The 11,453-nt window shown below is 30.5% G+C and overlaps 2 protein-coding genes across 2 annotated transcripts; one reads left to right on the top strand and one right to left on the bottom strand.

The window, feature by feature from the left end:
- Positions 1 to 4,122: 4,122 nt before the first annotated feature.
- LOC106688600 (uncharacterized) lies at positions 4,123 to 6,689 on the top strand. Its single transcript, XM_014433139.2, has 5 exons — positions 4,123 to 4,406; positions 4,480 to 4,510; positions 4,598 to 4,729; positions 6,098 to 6,280; positions 6,420 to 6,689. The coding sequence occupies exons 1-5, from the start codon at positions 4,404 to 4,406 to the stop codon at positions 6,518 to 6,520; spliced, it is 450 nt and encodes a 149-aa protein (XP_014288625.1). The 5' UTR covers positions 4,123 to 4,403; the 3' UTR covers positions 6,521 to 6,689.
- Positions 6,690 to 8,358: 1,669 nt separating this feature from the next.
- Positions 8,359 to 8,583, bottom strand: LOC106688601 (dolichyl-diphosphooligosaccharide--protein glycosyltransferase subunit 4). The gene has a single exon (XM_014433140.3). The coding sequence runs from the start codon at positions 8,470 to 8,472 to the stop codon at positions 8,365 to 8,367; it is 108 nt and encodes a 35-aa protein (XP_014288626.1). The 5' UTR covers positions 8,473 to 8,583; the 3' UTR covers positions 8,359 to 8,364.
- Between the last annotated feature and the right edge of the window lie 2,870 nt (positions 8,584 to 11,453).

Here is an 11,453-nt window from a genome sequence, read left to right as displayed (position 1 = left end):
CATCTAAAATCAGCAAGTTTTTGGAGTAGGTGCCTTAAATCCCCACATAATGATATCTGCACTCTGTAGGATATTTGGCTACAGTTGTGTAGAAGATAGCAAGTTCTGAAGGTATTTGAGAAAAGATAGAGACAGCCAAAGGGTATTCACTCTCAGTTATGCTCAAACATGTTAAGGATAAAAGAGATAAAATGGAAATCGTAAAAGGAAAAATAATGGAATACATCATAAATTTCACAACCTAAACAGTTATAAAATTGTCTGACCTACAAAAATAGGTTTGTTTACGCACTGTCTCCTTCAAAGCTGAGTCCATTACATGGTTAAGTTCCAGCAAGTAATATCTCTGGCCATCAAAAGCTAATGCTTGTAAGAGAATAGCTTCAATGGATCAGAAAACTCTATTGTAGTCCTTATTCATTCAAACAATACAATTATTAGTATAATAATGGATTACACAGTTATTACTTAAGTAAATTTAAAGTATTAACAAGAAATTAACACTAATTAATATGAGACGATTGCTCTTGAATTGTGGTTTATGTCTAGATTGCTAGATTGGGATGCTTTTTCATGTAACAGCTCTAAAAGTTTTAGTTTACTTACTAAAAGACTGTAAGTTTATTCAATGTAAATTGATACTGAGCTAAGAATTTCAAGTAATAGAGAATAGTCAGAGTTAGAATAAAATATATCTTTTCCCTGCAGCTCAGAAACACTATAAAAATAAGCTAGGTTTTTTAATAAAATAATGCAGATAAAATAGAGTTTACAAGGTTATTAAAAGTCTTTGTGCATCTATTTATTAACGAAATACTCATTTTAGTCTTTATTCTCTGGTATAAACTATGAATGTACCATGATATACTTTGATCATTTGTTTAATTATGTATATCAAATATCTCTATCTTTCATTCCATTGTATGAAAATGTCAAGGTAAAAAATTGTCTTTGGTATTCTTTTGAGACACTACTGGAAAAAAATGCTAAGCGGGAAGGCAACAATCGAGGGAATTTGTGCAGTAGATCAAAATGTTGTGCACTGTAACATATCAGTGTTTTGAAGATTATACTTAGTGTTTGGTGGAATAATGATGGTTTTCTGCACTTTGAGCTGGTTCTGACTGGCCATTGAAGCTTAGCTTTACAATCGACAACTTGAAGAATTATTAATGAAATGAAAAAATAACTTTATTCTGGGACATATGTCCCCTAAGAATAAATACATGGTTCATATAGTGAGATTTTTATATGGCAAGCGTTTACAAATTTTCAGATAGTAGAATGAAATTACATTGGTATATTGGCTTTACTACTGTTTATAATGTTAATCAATACATGCCTATTTATTTGATTACAAAGATGTGGAGGTTTGGTTGTTCAATAAATGAAGGAATAGGTGTTGTTTAAAGGAAAGAATGGATGAGGGCTGGCGAATGGAGATGGGAAGAGAATTTCAGAGAGAGGTTGCACATATGATGAAGGATTTGCTAAAGAAACAGGTTCTATAGGAGGGCATATATAAATCATTCGGATGGGATCTGGTGTTTAATGAGTGGATGGATGAATGAAGAGTGAGGAGATCTAGGATATAGGTAGGTTTTTTGATGTTAAGAACTTGGAATAGAAAAACACCAAGGAGGAATTGCCTTCGGGAGGTTGGATAGAACCACTTCAACTCGGAATATCAGCGGGAGACTTGAGAGTACCTAGGGAACCCAAAGATAAATCTTACAAAGCAATTCATGAGTCTCTACAGTCTCAACTCTAGTCCTGCAGATAGCCCTCCATACACCAAGGATCCGTAGTCGAAGTGGGGGAAGACGAGAGAGGATACTAGGAGCTGACAAGTGTTCTGAGGAATGAAATTACGGAATTTTAGGAATTGTTTGAGTACAGTTATGGATTTGCGTTTGATTTGGGAAATGTGGTTATTCCAGGAGAGGTTTTGATCAAAGGTGACACCAAGGTTTTTTATTGTGGGATAGAAGTGAATCAGTTGGTTGTTAAGGAATAGTAGAGGACAGTAAGGAAGGGTATGAAGGAGGCGCTTGGAACCAATAAGAATGGCCTTCGTTTTTTTGGCATTCAGCTTCAAATCATTGTTAGATGCCCATGCGTTAATGTTGTCAATATCTTCTTGTATCTTTTGGATGGCCTCAAGCATTTCGGAGGGATGGAAGGACAGATTATATGGAATTTAATAAGACAATTTTGTTTCTGTCAATTAAAATAAAGAGATATTTGGTAATATATACTATGGTAAATAAATGGGTGTCAGCAACTTGCCCCACCCTCCTTATAGCTAATGCACTGACCATTTAAGCTGTTTTAAAAGATAGCACTTTGAAAAAAATGAGAATATCCAATCAGGAATTGAAGAGTTCTCCACCTTAAAACCAAGGAACAGTATTACCATAAAATTCAACTTCTGGCAGAAAGATGAATTAAAGTAATTAACAATAATGATCTATATTTAAAAAAATAAATTTATTAGATATATGTTCAGATTTTACATAGAAATATAAATAAAACTTATTTTATAGAGAGAAACTTTTGTAACAATTCAGTAAGCTTCAATGCCTATCTATGAAGTTCAGTAATAGCACTGCCTGTGAACCATGAAAGAAATGTTTTTTTTTTTCTCGAAGGGATTACATCATAGATTTTAAATCTAGCTAATATTTCCAAAGTAATATAGGAGCGTCGCTTCCCAGGGGTCATAGCGGAGCGGGTCTGGTGGGGAATGATTGCCTTTTTTTGTGTTATGATCTCCTTTTGTGAGATTGTGACATGTCGTTCATCGACCAACCTACTCGCCATAATTGTCTGTTTAAAAAGTCAGATAAGTAAGGCTACCACGGAGGGCGGGAGTTGAGGGTTTCATGCTGTTTTTCAATTCCTTTCAATTCCATATCCACTAAGAAATTTATAGTTCAAATTTTTAAAAATTTTGTTGTAGCCAACTTGTTTTGTATAGCCCTGATGCAGGCCTAACTAATGCTGATAAATCAGTACAGATTAAAATATTTTTATTCTAATCTATATGTTTTTCTTTTCTAACCACACCCTCCAACCACCTTCTGCTTGCAAAACTTGTTTTATTTAAAATAAAAAACATTTTTTTTTTTAATCTGATAATTTAAAAAAAAATATTATCATGTGGTCTGATTACCATTATTTATTTACTAATTACATCTTCAGTATGAACAAAATTAGTTCGTCATCACTCATGTCTTGAAAATTTCCTTCTCTTCGTGAAAATATAAAAATACCACTTCCATAAGCAGATTGTTGGAGAACAGGAAGTGAAAAATTGATGATTTATCATATAATTGAATTATTTTTAAAAAAGTGACTTAAATTTATAATTACATATCTTTCTCAACTTTAAAGAATAATTCTCAATCCCACAATGGTTCAATTTACTTGGATTAAGAAAAATGTATTTTTATTTTCCTCTCTTTTTTTTAATATTTACTGTATGCATATTGTTATATCCTTCTAGATAATTGTTGAATAATTTTTTTTTAAAGATTTTAATTCAATGGTACTTATGTGCGACAATACAATTTTTTATGCATATATTGTTATTTATTTAAAAATTTTAATATTTATATTTTAATTTTATTCTATGTTTGTTAAAGAGGGGGAACAGGAAAGATGTTTTGGGTTAAGAGAGAAAATATGAAATAAAAAAAGATTAAAAAAGAAAAAATAAAGTATAGAAAGAAAAAAAAAGATAAACAAAAAATATCATATAAGTATGCAGTGTATAAAGCAACCCAATACAGTTGGGCAGCACAACTTTTGTGAATAAAGTTTTTCTCACTTTATCAAAGTAACATTTGGTCAATCTACTTAATTACATTAAATTGATTGGCCAACTATGTAATAACCAAGCTATTAAAATTTCAATGCATGTAATGTTTATACAATTTAACTAATCATATATTTTTTTAAATATCAATTTAAAAACTGCTAATAAAACAACAAAACTATTAAGAAAATAATTAAAAAATACAATCAACTAATTTTTTTATTAATTTTATTCATACCAGGCGGATTTGTAGAGAAAAATGGGTAGAGATGGCAGCACAATATAAAAACCCTTTAGTAACCTCTTTGTTATCTACACCTTTGAGTGTGGAAGTTTGGCATTTGATTAAGATGTTTTGACAAGCAACTTTGTCCACTATTTAGCTAGTTTTCAAATAAATTTATGATAATTTTAAAAAAATATATAAAGACCTTGTGCATAAACCATATCTAAATATATTTTGTTGATTTATTTTAAAAGTTGACTGCCCTACTTTTTAGTACAGTTACTTTTACAATTATTGTCATCTAATTTTTTTTAATAATATTTCTATATTCTTCATACGGGTTGAATTCGTGTTAGAATGGTAAGTTGACAATTTTCTAAAGAAATTTTCTTAAAAAATTAATGTCTACATCTAATACTTGTATTATGAATAGGCACACCACTTCAGGGAGGAAGATATTGATGGTTAGTTGACTTAATATTGTATCTCTGTGCTTCCCTTGTAATTTTTTGTATTCCCTTAAATTTTTTTTTTTAATTCATATGTTACAGAATTCAGGGAATGCTTTTTTTTATTTGCTCCAAATGGTCACATTCGTACTCTAGATGAATTGACTGTTATAATGAGATCCCTAGGCATGAGCCCTACAATAGCAGAATTGAAAGGTTATTTAAAAGAAAAAGGTAATTTAAATTTCTCATTCACAAATTTTATCTTAGCATATTTGTTTTTTTTTTCCATTGGTAAGATGCTTTTTCTATTAGTGCATTGATATTTTTTGGTGTTATGTGCTGTAGAAATAAACTAATGTAGTGGATTCTCACTAATCCGAACTATTTAAAACCAAGAGGTTTAGTATAACAGTATAAAAAAGGTCACCGCTTAAAGAAAAAAATCAAAAATTAAAAAAATGTATTTATATTAAAATATTTTTATGATAAATAATCTTTGTTCAGAAATTTTAAACTATTTCCTTGTGAAATAATCTTAAATTTTTGTTTTTTTGGAACTTTAAATCATATTTTTCAAGGCCTCTGACCACATCTGCTTCAGCAATAGAATCTAGAAATTCAAACCACAACAAAAAAGTTGATTAAATCTGCTAGAGCATTTCTGATGGTCAGAAATGAAGATCAAAATGTCAGCACAAATAAATAAGTTTTTGTTTATTTGTGTATTTTTGCTGACCCATTTTCACCCCTGACCATTTTCTCCTCATATTAATCTATGGTCAACTACAACACCTCACTCTTTATGATTAATCATTTGTGTATTTTCAACTTTTCTTGCTTTCCAAGACATTAGAAATTACTTCATCATCTGTTTGAAGTTTCTATTCATTTTCTTCTTTTCGTTTACATTGGAATCCAAACATATTACAAGTTGTAAAACCCCTAAATGTTTTTTTTCTCTATATCACCTGAGCTGTCAGTTTATGCAGTAGAAGTTTCTTTTGGCCACACTTTGTCCCAATACTTTTGTCACTATTGTCAAATATCTTCATTTTCTTTTTTTGAAAGGGGTGGTTCGGATTGCGGCATGGTTCAAATTAGTGAGGTTCTAATTATGGAGAGTCCAGTGTATTTTTAAACTACCATAAAAGAATTTTTGTAATCCTTTCTCACTTAGGTTTATCCATCACAGTGTAAAAATATTAACCATACCATGTTATTAAAAATGATCTGATTGACTTAACAGCCTGTTTTTATTTTTCTTGAAACTAAAACATTCTAACAACTATAGATTAGAAAGCATTTAACAATTAAGGAATCAAAATTACTAGTTATGAGATATTGTATCAAATAGCTTATTTCTAAGTAATATTCTTGTTAATAGATCATTATATTGTTTCATAAATCTGAGAAAATACTCCAAAATATCCCCTTACACTCATTAAGAAACATGTTATAAGCATATCTCAATTTAGCCACTAAAACACCCCTTAAAATATTTATTTATTTATATATTTTAACACTTCATAATAATTATACACCCTCTTGCTTTCCTGTATCATTATTTATAGTTTCCTTATCACTTTTTTTTTATTCTAGGTGGTAAAATGTCATTCCCTGATTTCCTGAAGGTTATGCATAGCCATTCCAGAGTAGAAGACTTACCTCGAGAAATTGTTGATGGATTCAAAGCTGGAGATACTGCAAAAACTGGTACCGTTCCTGCTTCTCACTTGAAACATATGTTGTTACACTGGGGTGAACAGTTGAGTGCAAAAGAAGGTATGTTTACAATTTATTGTTTTTATATTTCGTTTATAGCTCACCAACAAGAAATAATATCTAATTAATCAATCAATACAAATATCTTGTTATTCTTGTAGCATCAGATTTTCATTATATTGTCCTTTTTTTTTTCTAGTTGACCAGATATTCAGAGAAGCTAATGTAACTCCTGGATCAATGGTAAATTATCAAGATTTTGTGAAAATAGCATGTGCTCCAGTCCCTGATTATTATTAATTATGATTATTTGAAAATTTATTTTATAAAAATTTGAAATTCATTCAGGGAAAGGTTGTGGTTTTATTTATAAGGTTATTTTTTATTTTAGTTTATATATCTTGATTAAAGTATTAAAACTGTTATTTATTATAAAATATAAATTTATTTTTAAGATATTTTAACTTGACTTGTAGTTGGTGAGAACATTTTATTCTTTTCCTTTTTTCCCCTTCCATAGTTACCCTGTGATTGTATATTTATATATATTACAAAAATCCGTGATATAAATAGCCATATTATCTGTATAACAATAACTTTGTAAATCTTGATTAGGTCATAAATGTTGAATTATAAAAAAGGTTTCTATTAATTTTTTAATAAAATTGCCACAATGGAAATAGTACCCTATTTATTTAAATAAAACTTGAAAAGTGTTTCATCTCTTATCAGGTAAGTGATTCATCTGATTACCCTATATGGCAGTTGAGGCAGGGAAAATTTCGACCAACTTACTTCATGTATTGAAAGAGAGAGAGTATGGCAATATTACAGGGAAAACTGAAATAGGTAAAACTAATTTCAATCAATTAGTTTACGATTGAGTTTGTTTTTACTAAAGAAACAATAATTTGATTTTTACATGTTCAATGATAAAAAAAAAAAAAAAAAATAGCAAATACCAGATACTGGATCGTAGTCTTTTAAAACTACCAGACTACTTAATCAAAAAGAAATTATGAGGTGTAGATAGTTGGCCGTAGATTACTGATTGGAGAAGATGGGAGGGTGGGGGTGCAGTCAGCACAGAAAAATATAAATAACCTGAGTTTTAGGTCGAAACTTCGCCATAAATAAAATTTTTTTTTTTCCTTTCCTGACCCCCCTCCCCGACCATCTCCAATCAAAAAGAAATTATCATCACTAATTATTCTGTTCTTAGTAATAATTAGGATAAAAATATTAATCGTCACTAAAATGATACTGATATTGTTTAAAACATCAGTTAGGTTTGAAAGTTTACCAGTGCTCAATCTCTGTTAATTTTAACAGGAATCATTCGCATTTGTAGTTTCACCTATCTCAGTTTTCTCTATGATTCTTATAAGATAAGAGTAATGGTAAAACAATTAAAACTAATGTTGATTTTTGTATCTCTGCAAAGAGTCATTCAAAAGTTACCAAATGAATTAGTACAGGCACAAATAGAACTGAGGTGACCCCCTTAAAATTAATTAAATTATATATCCAATTGAATTTCGATTGTAGACACTTCAAATTTTTTTAAATCTTACCAAGAGTTGTTTAGACTTTTTGTTTTTAATTAACTCCTTTGAAATAATAGGACCTGGATGATGGGAAATGAAGAGGAACATAGATATCAACAAAAATTGATAAGACTACTCAACTAACTTAGCTGTGCAAAAAATGGTAAACCAAACCAATACTATTTATAAGCTTTTTAACAAGATGTCAATAAATACAATATTATATTTTCAGCTCTTGAACAATATTCAGAAATTACTGAAACATAAGAGCAATTTCATAAATACTGTAACCCATTTATTTACTTAGGAAAAACTAAACACTGAAATAAACAGCAGACCACATCTTAGCAAATAGTTCTTTATTCCATTATTTACAATGCAGATGTACCAGAAAATATCATATCTTCATCTTCTATGAGAAATAAAACTTGGAACAACAGGTGATGGTGTTCAAGTTTGTTTCCAGTGAAGATCTTAATGAAAGTATTTATAAAATTCATTTATTATCTGAAAGCAAACATATATCTCAAATAAATATCTTACATGAATGTATGAAAATTACATTAAGTTAAAGATAACTTCAACTTACATGGATAATCATGTTCGGATGTAATTAGCTTCTATGTAATGATACAATACTACTAGAAGAAATAGGGATACGCCAAGGAAATTGGCAAAAATCATTAACTGAAAATCAGTAATCATGTTTTCAAATTATATCAAGAGAATAGTCTCAAAAACAATAAATGCTCAATGTAGCCGGAATACTTCAGCTAACTGTTGATAAACACGTCAGAAATATAATCGATTGATTCAAAGCTACATTGTGCAACAAAGAGGTAAAGCTAGGGATACCAACATCTTGTACAATAACTCGCAAATACTGTATATTTTTAGTATTTTATCCAAAAATAATCAATGTACGGGCTAGCGTTTTATATAAAATGGTTTTGAATTGTAGGAATATGGGGTGCCGTCCTATTCCAAAATAGATCGCCATCAAATTTATTATTTCCGCTACCATATAATCATGAATGTTACCATAGAACCCAAGTAAGTACTTATTCCTCTTTAAACACTAAATACTACCCTTTAACACTTTCTCTCCTGAGAGTCTCATCATTAATCATGTATTTAGTTTTATCCATAATAACTTTAGGGAAGGCTCGAGAGAAAGGAAGGCTGTCACCACACTCGATGTCCTACACAACAGAGCTCCTTCAACGCACATCTTCAGATGCTGTTGGAACAATCTTAGTAAATATTGTTTTCATTTTTAGGCCCTCAGCTCAAACGAAAAGGACCCGTTCTATGATTGCTTATCTCATGAGCTAGTGGGAGTCTACAGCTGTAATCTAATTCTTCAATTGAATTATGTACCTTTGATCCTGGGAAGTTCAAGGAGCTAACAAGAGAACAGAACCATAAGTTAGTTATGGTGCGAACGGAGTGCTTAGGTAAATAATACGTTTAATCATTAACTATGTTATTTATTGAACCCAACTTATTACTGGTATAATAGATTTAATCTCAATAATAAATAAATATTAGAATATTTTCATTGCATACAGTCGCGAGATAATTAAAACCCGCTCAGCGCGTCAACGACCCCAGGAAGAGCTCTGTAAGTCGTGAATTTCGACTTAGACGATATAATATAACATCATTAATTATTACCTTTAATAAATGTATATACTTGTGTACTTCTGTAAACTTGCGGATTCAGGGAGAGTTTTATAAATATTGACAAAGAGTATGTCTCCGTTAATAGACGCCTCGCTCGACTGAACTCAGACAAGGGAAAGCCAAGCTGTCCCATTGTACGAAGCAGTGTCAAAGTGTCACCATCTACTGTTTTATTTACAAATTAAAAAATAATACCAATTTTCTACAACATAAACTCCAAATTATTGTATATATTATCTACAAAAGTAACTCACAAAGACCTACTGGACGAGCCCAAATTAATTCACGATCAGAACGCCTCTCAACGTTTACTGGAAGTGCACAATATTCCTTTGTTCAGACAATCCTTAGCCTCCTCTTCAAATGTATTCCCAATGCTATAAAAGAGGTCCCTTAATTCGTTTTTCGCCATCCCTGATATAAACATCATGTACCCATGGGGCTTATAAAAAAAAAGTCAGGTTCTCTCAGGGTCCCTTCAGAGCTACGGTTTCATCACCGCGGTTGGGTTGGGTTTCTCTGGTTTCGGAAACATTTGGCATTCCATCTAAGGTTGGCAGCTAAGCTATTTGCCATCGCAATAACAAATCCGAATTTCTTAAACAAGGGGGCTATCAGACAGAAAATTTGGAAAAGATCTTTGAGGGCACCCTAAGAGTCAGAGCAAACCATTACCGATCATCTTTTGATGATAACTAGTTTGACTGCTATTGAAATCACCTTAAGTTCAGCTTTATATGCCACAGAGACCATTTAGATCACATTTCAGCATTCTATCACACTATAAAACTGCACTAAATGTGGACACTGTCCTTCATCATTCATGGCACTACAATAATCTATTACATTGGATAATATTATTTAGTAGAGAAACCTTCCAGTAGACATTCATGACATAGTACATCTATACATAGAGAGTTTCAGTCAATTTTTTGGTAATTTATCAGTCAGTAATGTTTGTACCAGTAGGTAAGGGTGTCAAGCTTGTGAGTCATGAAATGTTTTTTTTTATTATGTCGATCACAAATGGTATGCCCAGATCTTCATATTATGATTTGTTTGTGTAAAAGGACCCTGAGTTATGTATTTCAGGAATTTTGATTGAAAGATCTGAATCTGAAAGTGGGATTTTTGGCAGCAGCTGCACACCTGAGTAGAATAAGTCTGTATCTAAAAAGCATATTGTATTTTTTAATTATATTACTAAGTGATAATTTATTTTTATGATGTAGTAGTCATAGAAGTAAACAAAGTCAATGATTCATTCTTTTTTTCAGTTACCACGTATTTTGCTAGTTTTTTTAGGTAATAAAATTGTAAAGTGTTAGTTGAGTGCAGTCTAAGCCTAAATATAACCTAATTTGACTTTTATATGTTAATTTTATTTCACCATTTATCAAACCAATTTTGTAATAAATTTAAAAGAGTAAGTATGTTTAGAAAAACTGTTCTTGTTAAGTGGTTTGTGGAAAATCAGAAGTGTCTAAAGAGTAAAGATAAAATAACCAAAATAAACCACGATGAGGATCTGAAGATATACATTTTAAAGAACAATATTTAATAAAATTCTTAAATAAATGAAAAAGGATTGAATAAAGGGAAACAAGTGAAATGTCAATAATTTATTTTAATAAAAAAAAAATACAAAACCAAAATAAGTAATTGAATCAGAAAAGAAAAATATTTTAAATATCAGTCTTTAAAAGAATAGAGTTTAAAAAAGTAGTACTAGCACAAACAGTAAATCTGGCATTATTTACATTTAAGTAATTTATATCAAATGTAACTAGTTTGTTCATTGCTCCATATTCTCACCATCACCCTGCTTGGCTTCTTTGACTGCTGGTTTGTTGGTGTGAGTGATAGGGATCTCACGAGATTTAGATTCTGACAAAGCCTAAAAAAAGAAATCAGGAGTCAGTCGGAATAATTAATCGAAATCACATTAAAAAATATGAAATTAAAAACAATAGAAATGTTCAAAATATCAAAGAAAAATT

The sequence above is a fragment of the Halyomorpha halys genome, unplaced genomic scaffold (assembly GCF_000696795.3).
Source record: "Halyomorpha halys isolate HHAL.00 unplaced genomic scaffold, Hhal_1.1 Scaffold1158.1, whole genome shotgun sequence".
Lineage (NCBI taxonomy): Eukaryota > Metazoa > Arthropoda > Insecta > Hemiptera > Pentatomidae > Halyomorpha > Halyomorpha halys.
The sequence above is the reverse complement of the archived record's forward strand: the minus strand, read 5'-3'. Positions and strand labels throughout refer to the sequence as shown.

Excerpts from the sequence above, each read along its gene's own strand:
- LOC106688600 (XM_014433139.2), top strand. Across the intron at positions 4,511-4,597 it reads CAGGGAGGAAGATATTGATG|AATTCAGGGAATGCTTTTTT; the intron begins GTTAGTTGACTT and ends CATATGTTACAG. Across the intron at positions 4,730-6,097 it reads AGGTTATTTAAAAGAAAAAG|GTGGTAAAATGTCATTCCCT; the intron begins GTAATTTAAATT and ends TTTTTATTCTAG.
- LOC106688601 (XM_014433140.3), bottom strand. The coding sequence starts at position 8,472 with ATGATTACTGATTTTCAGTTAATGATTTTTGCCAATTTCCTTGGCGTA.